Source organism: Podarcis tiliguerta, assembly GCF_965153285.1.
Source record: "Podarcis tiliguerta genome assembly, chromosome: 1".
Classification (NCBI taxonomy): Eukaryota; Metazoa; Chordata; class Lepidosauria; order Squamata; family Lacertidae; genus Podarcis; species Podarcis tiliguerta.
The window spans coordinates 77,302,061-77,319,972 of record NC_139534.1 but is presented as its reverse complement, the minus strand read 5'-3'; the positions used below and the strand labels follow the sequence as shown (position 1 = coordinate 77,319,972).

Sequence of the window (17,912 nt, the reverse complement as noted above, 5' to 3'; positions counted from 1 at the left end):
AATTCCAAACAGAGAAGGTCTTTAGAGCCGTTTTTCTATAGCAAGGATTGTTCAGGCCTTTTTAATAGGAACCCTCAATTATCCAGGAAGCCAGAAACTAAATACACATAGGTTTGGTGAAATATAAGATTATTCTCACCAGTATTAAAACAGGTAGGAGAGGCCACATTAAAGACTCGGGTTTTACTTTCTAAGACCATTGCTTAATAAAAAGCGCACTGGCAACAGCTCAGCAGCACATTAGGGCTGGAACCGGTTCAACCCAAAATGCAGAAAGGAGATGTAACTGAGTAAAATAATACAGGTTAGACAGGCTCTCCTGCTCACCTCAATGAGATCTTTATTGTAAAGAGCTACCACCATATTGACATGACCCAAGGCCGTGGCAGTTCAACACTATAGTGTTACAGATTTGCATCACAAATCTCCGTGGAACAAAACCACACTCCTCTGCTGGATAGAAATGCAACCTAAGCTGCCAGGACCCAATCCTGCACTACGGTTCTCACGTACATTTCAGGACCAGAAAGAGAACGGCCATCTAGCCAAGCTTCCACGCTGACAAAGGAAAAAAGAGGGGGCGATTCCACTTGTTTATTCTTTCACTAGACAAAATATGTCTCTTTTAGGAAGTCAACTTGTCTGTCTTCTAGACTGTAACAATTTAACATATTTCCTTTCTTTCTTATTCCAACTTTCAGCTGACGCTAGCCTCTTAAGGTTTCATGAATAAGATTGTCATCATCCCCCATATGTTTTCTAGCCGTTTCTGTTTTAGCTGTAAGCCGCCATGAGTCCCTGTCAGGGGAAAAGGCAGGATATAAATAAATATTTAAATAAATAAATAACATTCCTAGGTTCCTTTCTTTGGCCATACCTGATTGCTGGTTCACTAGTTTCCTATTTTCTAGTAGTTGGGAGTCCAAGATGATGAAAGAGAAAATGGAAATTGTGATTAACAGGCCTACTTTTGCAGAATTACAGATATCTGTCTTGCAGTCAATTTCAGATGTGGAGTCATCTGGGAAATGCATGGATGCCTGCTATGAATTGGGACCTTTGGTATAATAAGAAAAACAGAAAATGCAGAAACACTACACACCACTGGCATGTCAGCCTGACATACACACAGGTTGGAGATGTCATCTTTTGCTCTAGATTCTATCCCCATGGTTGAACTTGTTCTGTTCTACCAGATGACAATGGGGTAGATAGACAGTGAAAAGAGCAGTGCTGGTACAAGAAGATACCTATGCACATTTACTTTGGAGTCAGCATAACTGAGCTTAATGACCCTTGTTTCTGAGTAGATGAGGAGTCAAATCAAATCAAATCTTGATTACGGTCATAGACCAGCATAAGTAGATGGGGAGATTATGGTAAAAATTGATAATGATTTTCAAGCTTTTTCTACAGGGCATGAGGATGGATCTGTTGGGAGATTCCATTCCACTTTTTGTTGCAGATATGTGGGATTGTTACATGTCACATGTCTGTTTACATTCCAGCACAGACTGCTGGGTCCCGTGAGCGGAACTTCCGCTCTGTGTATTGCTTTTGTTTTTAGTCTCTCTCCGAGATGGCAAGGAAAGATGACATATTTCTTTGTTCTGATTTATGTAAAATAAATCCGTAGTTTTAGTAGGTATCTACTAAAGCCTCTTCTGTTGTGCAGTTTACTCTGTTAAGTAAAGTGTGCTCAAGTCAGCAAGCCTGATTTACGCTGATTTACGTCAGAGCCAGAGGTTGATGAATCTCTGCAGCACAAAGGCTGAGAGGGAGACTATCGATCCCTAGATGCTGACAGGATCATGTTGAATAAACAAGGTGAGAAGTGTCTACGCTGGAGGGGCTCACAACATTAACACCCCAGAAGGCCTTGTTTCTCCCATAGCCACAGCCTTGGATTCAAACAGAAATCAAACATCTCTCTCTCTCTCTCTCTCTCTCTCTCCGGCTTGCTGCTTTTCTTCATTTGTTTCAATGGGTCTACTTTGTGACTACGACTTATAACACCTGTATGCAGATTGCATACAAAACTATAAAATCATCTTGTTTCCTTAGGCAGCAATATTGTACCCATTACAACAAAGGAGACATACTTCCAAGTATACATGGCTGACAAAGGCAGGGGGTTCTCTTTGAATATGACATTTTGTTTTGCTATCTGCAAATCTAACATTAACATGAATCTTTTCAAGGCCTTGAACTGTCATTTCTTGTAAGTTCATCAGTTCCCTTCTGGTAAAAGTAACACAACACTCATCCTCGTTGGACTCTGTTGTGTTGAGTAGTTTTCTGTGCATTAGATATACAGTGGTACCTCGGGTTAAGAACTTAATTCGTTCTGGAGGTCCGTTCTTAACCTGAAACTGTTCTTAACCTGAGGTACCACTTTAGCTAATGGGGCCTCCCGCCACCACCGCACAATTTCTGTTGTCATCCTGAAGCAAAGTTCTTAACCTGAGGTACTATTTCTGGGTTAGCGGAGTCTGTAACCTGAAGCGTCTGTAACCCAAGGTACCACTGTACAGTAAATAACTGCACTGGTCTGACATTATCAAAGTCAATCCTCAATGAGAGCCCAATGAGAGTGTAGACTATGACACAGGAAGCTGCCTTATACCAAGTCAGCGTATTGGTCCATCTAGCTCAGTACTGTCTGTACTCATTGACTATGGCTTTCCAGGGTTTCAGGTAGCACACATTTTCAACTCTGACTAGAGGTATTGAACCTTGAACCTTTCAGATGCAACGCAGGAGCTCAGCCAGTGAGCTATGCCCTTCACCACACTGGGAAAGCCTTGCTTCCATTCCCTGATCAGCAATAAAACTCACTGAGTGACTCTCTCTCAGCCTAACTTACCTCAAAGGATGTTTTAAGGATATAGTTGATTTGGCAAGCAGGGGAAGAGATGGTACCCTGATTTCCATGGAGGAAACACGGGATAAAAAAATGAATGAGCAAATATTACTGTGTTGCTCGCTTGTGTAATCCGACTCATAAGGCAGGAATTTAAGCAAAAATATGGCAACACCAATTGAGCTAAACAATGCACGAATAAGAGGTTGACAGTAACCCACCTCAGACAAAACTGCCCCCCAAAATCTAGATGCTTAAAATGTTCAGAAAACCAGAGGACAGCTTAAGATTTCAGACAGCCCAATTTTCAAACAAGCAGACACACAAAATAAATGGGAGGATTCCAGTTGTTTCAAAAATATTTTACTATATTAACAATTACATTCAAATTTTTGTGCTCTCAGTAATGGACTTGCATTGACACACTTAATTTTTAATGCATTTTTAAAAATCACAAAATACACAATCCTAGTGGTTTTTCTATAAAAGATCCCAGAGCATGAATAAAAGGTATGTTGCATTGATATATTGGACACATTGTACTGGTCAAATGGCACTATTTTATTGAAAGTTGCATAAGAGGAACTTTTTGGGAGCCCCAACTGGTGTTAAGAGTATAGAAAAACGCTCATTTTACTTGTAATTTGAAAAGGTGAAAAATTACAGAGACATACTGTTCACAACTAAAGGTGAAACTAAGTTAAGACATGCCCTAGCCGTTATTAGACGGAGGAACATAAAATACAGTCCCAAAGTTCCCATGAGTTTATTATAAATGAAGAACCAGGTAAATTAATCTGGCATGTCACAGAGACAGTTATGGTATGTTCATTATTCCCAATGCGCTAGCCTTGTACACACAGGCATATTTTTCTTTTATTTTTGTATGAGGGGAGCATTCAGAACTGCAATCCTTTATGTGCAGTCTGAAGTGGTGCAGTAATGGAAGCAGTGCCAGATTTACGTATAAGCTAAACAAGCTATAGCTTAGGGTCCCACTCTCTTGGAGCCTCCCCCAAAAATGTAAAGGGAAAATAAACTGGATGTACTGGATCAAAGACTTTGATAAAATATATTTGTTATGTGCAAATGACTTTAGATACCTATTAGGTCCATAAATTACCATATAGCATATATTCAAAACAAAAAACAGTGGAAATTTGTTGTTGACAAAGGACAGCTGGACATATAATGGGCCCCCATTACCTTCAGTAGCTTAGGGCCTCATCAAACCTAAATCCAACCCTGGCTGGAAGTATTCTACCATATGACTGTACTGAACATGTATGTTGCCCTAAAGAGTTCTACTGATGCTAAGACAGGAATAATCCCAGGGCTGGTATAATGGCGCATACATATGAAATTGCTACAAAGGGATCACTACTCATTGCTTATTTTTTACAATTCCATTTGCTTGTCAACTGCAAAGATTGGAACTGTCTTCCTGAGGAATGAACGTGGTGTGCCAGTTTCCCTAATTTGTGCGGCAGGTTACTCAACACATTCTGATGTCCCTGTTCAATTTTCTGTACACTTCCCCCCCGCCCTCCAGGTTGTGGTTTGGGGACAGGTGGCACCTCTCAGGGGTCTGGCACTGGACCTCCAAGTTATTAAACCCTCAAAGCTATGCACAGCATGTTTAAAGAGGAAAAAGGATCCCAGCAGACAGTTTAAAGAAATTAAAAATTCAGGATTGCAATGGCCAAGAGGTTATTGGTTTAGAACTGCTTATGAATCTAGAATCTACTTGCTAGATGAAGTTCACAAGGAGAATGGGGAAAAGGGGGCAGAGCGTGCCATATGATGAAAATAACAGAAAGGGGCTATTTAATAGCTCTTGCTGACTAAATGAATCACAGGAATGGATATCAGAAGCAATGTGTCATAACACAGAACTCCTTAACCGGCAGGGATAGTCTCCATAACATCTGCGGTCTGTATCATGGTGTAATGAACTACTTTTACTTCTAAAACTGTATTTTTAGGACTCTTTCAAGGACTCGCATCCCAAGGTATTGCACACATGCTGTGATGGAACCACAGCTCATTCCTGCACACACAAAAAATTGTCTAAATGCCCAAGAAAAATATTTAGACTACTACTACAATTAAAAGCACTGAGATTTTCCTACTGTAATTCTCGTTTTTTAAAATTTGATGGCACAACAGCCTCAAATTCTCATTTTACTAATATAAAATGGATGTTGGTTTCACCTTTGTCTAATGGGATTCAACAGCAACGCAATAGTCCAAATACCAAAGGCTGTCTAGAAGTTTTATTCCACACTGCCAATAACTTCAGAGTCTACACTTGAAACATGGCTTTAAGCACCAGTCTTCGTAAGCATGGCAATGTATGGAAGTTATAGCTCCATGCAACCTCAAGATCCCATATGTAATGTTCTAGCAAAAACCCAAACCCCTGAGAAACAAAAGGATGCTAATGGGAATAGCCAGAACTATGGCAGGGTAGTACAATTAGGAATGAAACATGCACTCGGCAGTCTAACAATTTTATGAATGTGTAGAAGCAAAACCCCTAAGAGCAAAGGGGTGCTCCCTCTCATCTTCTACTTGCCATATAAAAACCATAGTGGTCCTAATCCAGATGCAGTCATGTTCCACAAGGCATTGCGCATGATCGGATAGCGGCCTAAGAAAGCAAATGAGGCTGTGTGTTCTCCTCCATGCTGCAAGAAAGAGGTGGCTCCTCCTAGAAATCTGGTGAGCATCAAATTTGACCACAGGTTTCCCAAACCAAGACATGGCGTATGTGCACAGAAGCCTGCTTCAATGCACATGTCTCCCTTATTGCAACAAGGCATATAAATATATATATCTGTATATCAACAACAACAAGGAGGCACAATCCATCACGCTCAACTATTGTGAAACTGCCAATCCATTTAATAAGGCATGTGTGGGAATTTAAAATAGGGAGAGCAGGTCTGCGGTTCTCAAACCGCTTCAGTGTAAACCCAGCAACAGGTACAACTGAGTCCAATTGCTATGAAGATGCTGTACTGGCACTGCATTATTCTTCATTCTAACCTAGGCTGCACATACACTTTACCGTTAAAGCACATTCAAAGCATATTTTCCTCTCAAAGAATTCTGGGCACTATAGTTCATTCATTGATGATAGGAAATGCAGTTCTCTAAGGGGAAAACTACAGCACCTAGAATTTTGGAGAAGATTGCGTTTTTTATGTGCATATACAGAGTCATAGATTTACCACTTTGGAGCAGGTGATATTGGAAAAGAATTCCCAGGATAATGGCGTCCTGTTTCAATCCTCACGCTTTTGCATTAAATATTTACTTTTTTAAAAGAAAAAAGATGCTATTTTCCAAGAACTTTCCCCGTTATCAAGGCATTGTCCGTGGCATATCACACACACAAAAATAACAGAAAAAGTTAAGTCCAACTTACAGAGTTTATGTTTTTAAATGCTAGCAGCAAGCCAGCATAGTAGTTCTACATCTTCCACAGTTTCCATTCTAAAGTGCAGTGTCATTAATGCATTTCCCTTCTTTAAAAGACTTAATTGCTCTGTCACATTATTTCCCATATTTTTAAAGTTCTGCATTTTGAATGTGACAGTGCCATAAGCTTATAAAAGTCAACTTAAAATAAAGTCAAATTAGGATTTTTTTAAAAAAATAATGTTTTAAATGAACCGTTTAAAACAAACCTTTAAAGACCATGTACTACAGGCACCATTCAAAAATAAAATCAAAGATATAGAGTACTTCTTTCAGAAAGATTCCCGATATCTTTCCTTCTGCTACAAAACCTGCATGCAGGCATGACTAGGAGAAACTGCTGCTTCCACCTGTGTCATCTACATAGATGCATATGTGGGTGCTGGTGAAGTTTTTCAATTAGCTCTTCTTCTGTAGGTTCTTCCAAAACATCCCTAGAAGGACAAAACAGGAGCCATTAGAAGTCAACAGAGCTAATGTCTCAGCGCAGATTTTGCACACCTTTATGTACTCTAGATATGAGGGATGCGGGTGGCACTGTGGTGTAAACCACAGAGCCTAGGGCTTGCCGATCAAAAGGTTGGCGGTTCGAATCCCCGCAACGGGGTGAGCTCCCGTTGCTTGGTCCCTGCTCCTGCCAGCCTAGCAGTTCGAAAGCACATCAAACTGCAAGTAGATAAATAGGTACCGCTCCAGCGGGAAGGTAAACAGGGTTTCTGTGCGCTTCTCTGGTTCTCCAGAAGCGGCTTAGTCCAGAAGCAGCTTAGTCATGCTGGCCACATGACCCGGAAGATGTACTCCTGCTCCCTTGGCCTATAGTGTGAGATGAGCCCCAGAGTCGTCCGCGACTGGACCTAATGGTCAGGGTTCCCTTTACCTTTACATACTCTAGATGCAACTTCTACAGTCGCTTGAACATTAATAACCTCTGTGGTGGCACACACTTTCTAAGTTGGTCTTCAAGGTATAGTTCACCCACATAATGTTTTACAGTTATCCCATATGCCCTTGCAGAGAATATAAAAGAATCCAACATCAAAAGGGGATTCACTCTCTTTCAATCAGGGAAAATAATACATCTTTCTAAAATCTGGTACCACACTGTGTCTTGACCATACTGTGTCTATAAGGTTGGTCCCTATTGAATATTCTGATCTTTAATAGAGTTAAGAAACAATCACTTGTGGAACACAAATTTCGTAGCCCTTAGGGAAATTCTAGTGTCAACAGCCATTCAACTACTCCTTAAAACGTGTTTTAAATCAGGAAATAAGATTAAGCACTCCATACTCACCGGAACATGAGTTCCATTGTCATCTGGTATTCAACTTCTGAGAGAGATGGTCGATGGCAGAGACGGTCCCATTTATGGATAAAATTCTGCCAGTCAAGAGAAAGAATGGGAAGAGGGCTATTTCAGGTGGTCTTTCTGAGAGGTGCTCATCACCACACCCACCAGGCAAGCATGACTCTACTCATGGAAGCAACCATTCATGGAAGCCTAGCTGTATGCCTCATAAAAGTGAGGTTCACCAGGAGCAGTGGAAATCTGCTTTCCCAGATTTCATGGAAGTTGGTGGTGCCCCTAATCACCACAGCAGCCTTTCTGTGCTGAGTAAAAGACAGACAATTTGAACCCGCTCTAAGTCTCAGGATGTAAGGTGGCCCAGGCAAAGACAAGGCTTTTGAAATCAGTCTAAATATTGTTTGGGAGAGGTACTGTAGGACTAGACAAATGTGTCTAAATGGCTATCAGCAAAATAAAAAAGACGTTTTCATTGTACTTGGGTGTCAAGTCATTTAAGGCTTTGTACACTGGTTCTAACACTTTGGGCCTGGTGGTTCATGTGCAGGCAATGCAGTTCCCTGAGGAAAGCAGTGGTATATCTCTTGCCATATCATTCAGCAAGTGGGCAGCAGTGTTCTGCACTAACTGCAGATTCCGGGCTATCTTCAATAGTAGTCCCATGTAGAGGGAATGGCAGTAATCCATCCAGGAACATGGGTCACTGAGGCCCACTGAGGCCTCTTGGTCTAGGAATAACCACAGCCAGTAAATCAGCTTTATCTGGGTATATGTGACATTCCTTGCCTCCAACAACTGCTTAGAATTGAGGAGCAGCACCAAGCTACATAACTGCTTTCTCAGGTGATCTGCTACCCTGTCCAGAACAAGCTGCCAGCCCTGTGCCTGGACCTGAGCCCTAAGGACCAACAGGGCCTCCTTCTTGTCAGGCTCCATTTTCAGTTTGCTGACCCTCACCCAGCCTGTTGCTGCCTTCGGACACCAGTTCAGCAACTGAACAGCCCTTTCTGATTCAGATGGAATGGAGAGAAAGAGCTGGGCATCATCCACATACTGACAACATTGTGTTCCAAATACTGCCTGTACGATAGCATAGCTTGCCTATTCCATTTATCCATCAGAGGGTTTGCTACTTCAAGAAGAACAAAAAGTGAATTCTCTTGAGATAATTAAGCCCATCGGCATTACCTCCAGAAGCAAAGCAATGAACAGATTGACCCAGATGACAGAGGAAATTAGCCACCAGGAGACAAAGTATAATTTTGACCATCTAGGGAGGGAAACAGATACATATATTTAAAGATAATCAAATAGCACCTATTATTCCAAATGAATGGGTTGGATCCAGACTTAATGATACTTAGGCTAAGCCCACTGAAATAAATGGGATTTAAGTTAGTCAGGCATGATCAACTCTAGATTCAACCCAATGTGTGCTGATCATGCAGGTGGACAGGCAGCCCACACATACTGGCAGACCTTCAGAGGAGGTCATTCAAAAAAACACTGCATTGCAAGTTCCACAATCAGGGCATATTCCAATCCCAGCTCTCCCCAGTCATGAAAGATGAAACACAGCATTCCAAGAATTCTTTCTTCCAATATGTATGCCTGTGTGAACAGACATGAGCTTCAAAACATACAGACTAGCCCTGGTAAGTGACATGGAGCAGATTTGAGTTCTTTTTTGTCTAGCAGAATGGTCACCTGTAAGACTATCCCTTTTCTCTTTATTTATGCTCTGGACTTCACAAGGGATCCATGTGTTCTACTGGGGATAGGTCTCCTAGCTTACACATTTTCAAAAAATGAAATAATAAGCATGGTCCCCATAACTCTGGATGCAGCCTGATCTCCATTAGGGGGTTATCCTACACTGTTTCTTAAGACTGCAGATTTTAGAGCTTTCCTATCATGCCCTGATATGTGCCTCTTTCTCCCACCCCACTCGCCCGCCCACCAACAGTACGATTTGTCTCATTCTGCTGTTCTTATTTGTTTCATTTACCATCCATAAAAGTATTTATTTTTTAAAGTACAAAATGTTCTAGAGAACTTTAAGAAACCTCACTCGCTTGGTTGGTCCTGATAAAGGGACTATCTGCTGGTTGCTTTAGGGTTATTTCCAAAGGGCCTACAAAATGCATCTCTCCGTGCTGAGTTTCTGAAGCAGCAGCACATGGCACTCTCCATACTGCAGAAGCAGAGCAAACCTCTTCCCCCCAAAATGCAAAGATCTTTTTTGCTTTGGAGACATCTGCCAAATGTACAGCTTCTGCCCATTACTTACGGAGATGAGTATCTGGAATATGCATCCAAGAAAACCTGCCAGTTGTTCACAACCATCACATCCCACAAAGTCACCAGGGATGCCTGAGGGACAAGAATGAAAAAATGAGCAGTAATGGAGATTATTCTAATTTGAGATTTAGAAGCAACAGCAAAGAGAGGAAACTGGTAGGTCTCAAACTGGTAGGGTAAATGTTGAAAATGACAAGAAATCCCTAATGAAAACACTCACCGCAAAGTCATCAAAGTTGTTTGGCCAATACTGCAGCTGTTCAAAGGTGCCGCACTGCAAACTGGCATTTGTTGCATTGACACCGCTATAAACAGAAAATAAGCGTAAAGTAGTTTCATTATTGCGCACAATGCATCGCAGGACCAGATGAGATGCTGCTCTGCAGCTGGCTATATTTGCACATGGAAATTACAACAAATTCTGTCTTAAAGCCACATTTAAGTGAGACTTACCTGATACTTCCCATGGGAGTAATGGCACCCCTAAACAGCTCCATCCCTACTATTGCAAATGCATAGAAAACCACCTGGAGAAGAACGAATTGGGCATCAGTTATTTTCTATTGCTAAGCTACCATTGCAAAGTCACTGGCAAGACAGCAGTCATTTTATAGGTAAGCTCAACGTTTTCCAGAGCACGCTAATCTTTGTTCACTCTTGAATTTTAATATAAGCAGTTTGGAAAAGAAGCGGAGACAGCAAAACCTCAAAGCACCTGCTCTGTAGTAATCTCACTGAAGCAAAATACAAGCCCTAGGAGCAGATTCATACACGGATGGGTGGCTCGCTCCAGGATCTTGGTGCATGCTCCTTCATGTGCCTTCTGGGCTTATTCAGAGGAAAGCATCATGTGCCCTTTTTGAATGCCTGCCTTGCTTTTCTAATACAAAAAAACAAACCCCTATGTTGCAAACTTAACACAACAAACAACACAAGCAACAAGACCAGTATACTAGATAGCACTGTAGTTCTTATTGCATAATATACATGATTTAGTACAACAAAAACAAAATGTGTACACTTGTAAATTCTCTAATATATTTGAAAACAAATGAACACACGTCTGTCAATCTTTGAAAGTCCGTAAAAGTATAAGTCTATGGTTGAAACAAAGTTATAGATGCTATCCTGTGGGGTGAGCCGTGTTGTTTGTTGCCTTGCTTTTTGGGTTTGAGGATTGTGGTCAAACTTTCTAAAAGCCCTAATTACACCCACTGGCACATACAGATACAGACACATAAAAAGGAAGCTTGTGCTTGTCTGCAGCACATAGCTTATGGTTCGTGGAACAATCATTGGCCACATTATGATTCTCAGTATGCAGACGCCCACTATTCCTTTGCTCAATTTTAAATAAATAAATAAATCATAGGAACATTTCCAACAGCTATCTGTGTTCAGATCAGAGATGACAGGCCCCTTTCCTTTGCCATCTAAATTATAGGCACATTGAAACAAGAGAGGAAGATAGGAAATAGAGGCACAGGCAGTTGGAGGAAAGTGGCTATTTAAAACAAAAACAACAAACTTTTGCTTCTGGCCTTACTGGGATAGTTATTTGTTCCTACGCTTCCGTGATAGAAAACTCCCACAAATTGTCTGACAAGCTATTTGAGGGATTTATCTTCACCTTGCAATTCCTAAATATATCAACAGATGGCACTTCACCCTTTAGGACAGAGCTTTCTAAACTGTGTGTAGCAACACATTCATGTGTTGGCTGCAGTGTGTAAGTGCTCCTCCCGGGGCTGGAAAGGGGTTAGTTTAACCTCCGGTTTGCTAGTAAAACTGAATTGCTGTGTCGTGAAATGATGCATGTCTAAAAAGTGTGCCACCAAGGTGAAAAGTTTGGAAAGCTCTGCTTTACGACAACTCTTATTTGTAGCCAATTAAGTTTTACTCTGATCGCCCAATGGGTTTGATCATTTCAGTGGATTTACTACGAGTAAAATTTAGCTGACTACCACCCTTTACTTTTATATAAGCATCTTGTATATTAAAAAAAACCATAAATGATGCCACACATTATTATAGATAATGATGTGATAATGGTGACCTACTGGAGTGGCCAGAGTTTGCTTACATATATTCCATTGCCAAATATTGTTTTATAAATCTATTTCATTAAGATGAAACATAGAAGGAGAAATGAATCTTTCTTGGCTTTCACTTACCACTAAGATCCCTGCGAAAGATCTTATGTTTTTCACAAGGTCCAACAGTGTACTGGCAACTAAGGACATGAACTGGAAAAAGAGATAGAATCATTAGGATTTTTTTAATTTTAAAAATAGTTCTTATACTTATGAGAACAGAGACTATAACCAAATTCAGATAAAAGCAACACAGTGAAGCAGAAGTACCTTTATGTTAGGGATGATCCGCAGAAATCGGAACACAATCAGCATGTTTGCCAGGCGAACCATGTCCCACAGAGAGAGCAAGCCCAACATTTCAGGTCTCCTAGAATTAAGATACGAACAAAACAAACAAACAAAAAACCTGGGAGAACGAACCAACACTATAAACTACATCTGCTTTTCTAAGCCAACTAAAAGTGTGATCTTACTCAAGCAAGGTGTTCATGCCAGTATTGGGAAAAGGAACACAATGCCACACAGTCTTAAATTATCACCTTTGCCTTAAGAGTTATAAGCTGATAACAGCACGGTCATTTCCCCATCCTCAGATCACTGGGATCACACTCACTGTGACTATTTCAAGTATTAATATGGCAGTGGGGAGGGTGCAGCGAGGAAAATCATGCCTATTTGCTATCCTTTCCAAGCTGCAATGTTCCGAGTGGCCTGCAACCCTCTTATCAAACTCCATTTTAAAAGGGATTGAGACTGAAGAGAAATACAACATTTTGGCTATGATCATACAAAGCCCCATGGCTGTAAGCCTGCTCTTTCAGTGCCACATCATCATAATCATCAATATATTCCTACAAATAAAGAGATACCAGAATCAACCACTATCAGGAAAAACAACAGTTGATTTTAGAGCTGGATGTGAGGCAGCTCCTGGTCACAAGTTTCTAGCCCCACTTTTCCCAGCAAGAATTCTAGCAAGAAGCAAAGTGGATGTTGGTTAAAGCATCAAAAGTTGCTGGTTTCTGGATAGCTGAAATTGCTTACAAAGAGCACATACCAGCCTCGATGAGGAAATCCATAGACAGCAAATGTCGACACCTCCAAAACCTTTGAGAAGAAGGAGCAGAGCAAAGCTATAGCAATTTCAAACGCTATTTAATAACTGAAATTTAAGTAGTAAATATCTGTTAGAAACAAATGTTCTGTTAAAATGCTGGGGAGGGATCTTTATTACAAGCAAGGTCCTAAAAGCTTTTCTTTCTTTCTTTCCTCTTGATCCAACAAAATAGTTTTCACCCATGAAGGAAACATAACCAACACAGTCATACTTTTAAACTCTTACAAACAGGAAGTTATTTTCGGATTTGACCGTGCAAAACACACACACACACAGCCTGGGTGAAGTCACACGTACATTCTCTTTTCCTATCTTATCCTCCAGCCAACAATTTGTGGTCAGTGGTCATCTTTACAGTAAAAAAAACAAAACAAAAAAAAACAAACCAGAATGGAACTTGTGCCACAATACTCACCATCAGAACTACAGTCAGAAGGCCATCAAATATGTTGCTTGGATAAGATATGTATCTTTTTAACCCCAGTGCTAGAATTTTCAATGACATTTCCAGGAGGTAGTAGAAAATGAAGACACAGTTTATAACCTTGAAAATTTAGAATTGAGATGTACATTAAGAATTGAGCATTTGGAAGAGAAACTCTTACAGAGAAAGTAAGAGAAAGTGGCCTTACCCCTAAAAAAAAGTCATCCCGTGCAGCAGGTTGCTTATCTGCATCTAGTACCATGACCACCTTAAGGGGAAGAGAAACAGATACTGGTCAGTTGGCACCCAACTTTTAAACTACAACATTATGAAGTGTCCAGAGCAAAGTTGTTCATAGCACATAAAGCAAGATAGAAAAAGGACCAAACCATAATTATGTTATAAAGACTGCATTCTCGCCCACTGACCATGGCAGCAGTCAAATATTTCAAGAATCTTCAACAGTTAGGACATACCTAACAGTATATCCATGCATCTCTCATTCCCTTCCTGCAATAGATTCAGGCATCCCCCAATAGGAAGGCAAGAACTCTCTAGCTGTGCAGTAAAAGCCACTGCACTTCAAGGGCCAGCAAGAATAACAGCTATCTGATTTGCTTTGTTTTTGCTTTGTTTTGTTGTAATTGGCATGCAGATACTGTTGGACTCCCATCAACCTCAGCCAGCATGACCAATGGTCAAGGCTGCTGGAAGTTGCAGTGTGACAACATCTGGAGGACCACTGGACCCAACTGACATTGTCAGTTACTGGGAGAAACAACAGGAAAGGGCTATTGCTTCCTAAGAATATCTGCCTGGCTGCAAGTGGAATCAGGATGCTTCCTGGAGTCTTGGTCTGATTCAGCAGGGCTTTTCTTATGAGAACAATTGCTTCGCAGAAAATGACAAGAGAACTGGGCTACTAAACTGCCCTGCTAAAACTTGCCTTAATGTAAAATCACTACTATTTGACACATGTTATACTTACGCACACAGACAAAACGTTTGCTACAGCAACTGCATTCCCTAAATAGCCAAAGTAACGGTGACCAAAGACAATTTGGATTCTCTGTAGAAAAGGTGACTGATAATCTGGCCTGGGAGGACGCTGAAAGGAAAGGATATGAGAGTCTTGTCAACATGACCTGTTGTTTCTTCAATAACACATGGCCTTGAGGAGGCATCTCTTTAGCTTAGGATATGTATCCCTGAGGCCTGCTGCGACAGCACTATGACAGCTCCACACCTGCATGCAGCCCCTCCTTAGAGACCAAGAAGAAAAGGATGACAGGGAAACTGTCCCCACCCAGAAATCTCTGAGTGCAACAAGATTAATTCCCTGGCACAACACGATACCTACTGGCCCAGTTAATCATTTATTTGCTTAAAACTTCAAAAAAAAACCACCCCCAAAAAATGCAACAAAAGTTCCAGTTATCAGCACTGATCATCAATCAAAGGGGTACAGTTAGTAGAAGATGATCTCGCTCAAATGATAGACTGTACAAATCTCTTGCATAAGTTATGGCATATTTGCGCCAATCTGTCAACAAAAAACCCCTCTTACCACATTGAGCCAGCTCAACATTACTACTAATTGGAATCTTTAGAAGTCCTTCTCTGGGAACCTTATATAACTGGTGGAAAAGTGTATTCTGAACAGTTTTCATATGCATAGGGCAGCGTTTCCCAAACTTGGGTCTCCAGCTGTTTTTGGACTACACATCCCATCACCCCTGACCACTGATTCTGCTGGCTACGGATGATGGGAGTTGTAGTCCAAAAACAGCAGGGGACCCAAGTTTGGGAACCTCTGGCATAGGGGATCTTTGTCTTATATCTTAATTTTTAATTTTCTGCACATTTTTTGGAGCAGTCAGACCCTATTCAGAAAGCAGAGGTTCATATCTCACTGACCAGCTATAATACGTTCTGTTCAGCTTCGCTTTCTTTTATTGGTAGGGGAGCAGCAATTTTCCAAATATGCTTTGTGCTTTAGGAAACACAGGAGCCCTATGCATTCATGAGCCATATGTAGAACACTCCTGGGTAGCAGCAGGAGTGGGACCACACATCTATACCCATTGCTGATGTTATGCCCTTGCCATTAAACTGCCCTCAACCTTCACATATTGAGCACAGAGGTCTGAAAAGGGAACCCTATGCAGAAGAGCAGCCCACACACAGAGGCTCTACATAAGCAGGACACCCATGACACTGGGTGTCCCAGTTGCATGGAGCTTAGATGTGTGAGCAGCTGCTTGCCTGAAGGGCCCATTGAGGCAGACACAGTGATGCCCCATCAAAGGCGGGGCTTGAAGTGCAGCCCCACTCCTCCTGAGGTATGGGAGTGCCCTACACTCAAGTAGACACATCATTAGAGCTAAGAGGAAACAAAAATTGAAAGGCTACTGTTCTGCAGAGAAGCAAATGCACCCAAAAACAAACAAACCCCTATTCGCAACTATTCCCATTAACTTTATCCAAGCAATTCTTTATTAGAACAACTCAGTATTAACTGCAGCTCCTTCAAGAGTTCTCAGACTCAACAAAGCTAGAAAATGTGAATATTTAAATTCTACATTTTATGCCAGGTAAAGGGAGGAAAGTTACATGCATGATTCAGACGCAACTTTCATGACTAACACATAGCACGACTCTCAGTAAACTTGTACACCATCCCCAAATGTATAATCAGCATTTGCCAGGCTGGTACCCTGCAGATGTTTTGGGCCACAGCTCCTATCTGCCTCAGCCACCACACCTGGAGGGAACCTGAAAAGCTAGCATAAATGAAAGCCAGGTCCATACCTCTTTAACTTTGTGTTTGTCCAGTTCATCAAAGAGTAACTGAAACTGAGCAGCGGTCAGACCTCCTGGGGGACACAACTCAAGGTTCTGCATATACAAGAGAAACTGGAAGTTAACATACCAATGTTGTTGTTCAAGAAGATTTTTTGAATGAAATCCAACTTCTCATTAAGTTAAAAAGGTGATTCCTACCCTAATGATTGCTTCCTTGCAGTCAGGATCCATTTTTACTCTATGAAGAACTTGAGCTAGAGTCTCCGCCTGGACACGCAAGCTACATAAACAAAGTTACAATGTGTGAGAAGGAATCGTTAACCTTCTGTTCCTTGTCTCTAGCCACCCTATGTGTGCTTGACGCCTTTCACTCACATGTTCTTATTGAGAGAAGTCTCCTTCAGAGAACAAAGAACTTCAAAGGCAGCCCGGATTCCTAAGCGCCTTCGGAAAAGTGAGGACTGAACCGATTTCTGAAATGGGGAAAAAAAATATATCCACCAACACATAGGAGAAAGTTACAGGCATGAAGAACACAAAGAACTAGAGAAGATTCGCTCTGTTTTGAAAGTGTCACATGGAGCAGAACACAAATCAAAGGCGCAAGTCCAAGACAAAAAGTCACTGGGGAAAAGTCCATCATGAGCTCCTGGCCTTCAGAACATCTCCATTGGCTGAACTGATTTTCTCACTCTTGCAGGTGAGGTGGCCAGATAAGCATTTCCTTGGGAAATGTTTGCTCACAATTTTGGTTTCTGAAATGTTAAAGAATATGAGTCTACCTCCATCACACAAGACAGCTGCAATGTGTACGTAAAAATCACAACCATGTATATGTGGAAGGGAGCGAATCGTGTGGATTTTCCTCACTCTGCCATCTCCCTCCTAAGGTGGCAATCACATGGGAAATACCCTAACCACCCACTCATGTGCTTGCAGCAGCAGCCACACATACAACACAAGCACATGAGATCCAAATGTGCCACAGCTGTATTCGACCATGCCATAGTCAAAATCTTCTAACAAAGACTCCCTAAAACCCAGATTCCTGAAGGCTGTTGAAATACCCCAACAGCAGGAACTTCCCGTGCAGTAGCCTGTGCTAGGTTTCATCATTTCAACAAAATGTCATCATTTCAACAAAATGTCATTTAGGCTTTACTCACCAGAAGATAGCCACGAAACTGATTGTATATTATTGCTGTCAGCAAGTTCATCAGAAATAAGTTCCCTTAAGAAAAAGAAAAAAAAATTACCTTTAAAAAAATAGAAGCTGTGCTGTTTGTTCAACTATAAACTGAACCCATATGAATGCCCTAGGAATTTGCATCAAAACTGTAAAAATAAGCAGAATTCCCAAGGTAAGCTGGTAAAATGGGAATTTCCTAGAATCATTTTACCACAAGTATGAATGCCACCTTTTAAAACCTGTTCGTTCTAGTACACTCTTTCCAAAGAAAGGAAGGAAGAAGGTACCTTTTTTTTTAAAAGACTGGCTTAGATAACTTTACGAT

General features: G+C 41.2%; 1 protein-coding gene across 1 annotated transcript in view; it reads right to left on the bottom strand.

Annotated features, from left to right (window-relative positions):
- Positions 1–3,210: 3,210 nt before the first annotated feature.
- TPCN2 (two pore segment channel 2) overlaps positions 3,211–17,912 on the bottom strand; it is a 28,841-nt gene continuing 14,139 nt past the window's right edge. Inside the window, exons 10-25 of the mRNA XM_083431509.1 lie at positions 17,565–17,629; positions 16,774–16,871; positions 16,597–16,678; positions 16,405–16,491; positions 14,582–14,701; positions 13,802–13,861; positions 13,585–13,713; positions 13,110–13,159; positions 12,320–12,419; positions 12,131–12,202; positions 10,410–10,483; positions 10,177–10,261; positions 9,946–10,028; positions 8,844–8,925; positions 7,644–7,729; positions 3,211–6,783 (exon numbers count right to left, since the gene is read on the bottom strand). Coding sequence (XP_083287635.1) covers positions 6,705–6,783; positions 7,644–7,729; positions 8,844–8,925; positions 9,946–10,028; positions 10,177–10,261; positions 10,410–10,483; positions 12,131–12,202; positions 12,320–12,419; positions 13,110–13,159; positions 13,585–13,713; positions 13,802–13,861; positions 14,582–14,701; positions 16,405–16,491; positions 16,597–16,678; positions 16,774–16,871; positions 17,565–17,629 — 1,352 coding nt within the window. The 3' untranslated portion in view covers positions 3,211–6,704. The remainder of the gene's footprint in view (positions 6,784–7,643; positions 7,730–8,843; positions 8,926–9,945; positions 10,029–10,176; positions 10,262–10,409; positions 10,484–12,130; positions 12,203–12,319; positions 12,420–13,109; positions 13,160–13,584; positions 13,714–13,801; positions 13,862–14,581; positions 14,702–16,404; positions 16,492–16,596; positions 16,679–16,773; positions 16,872–17,564; positions 17,630–17,912) is intronic.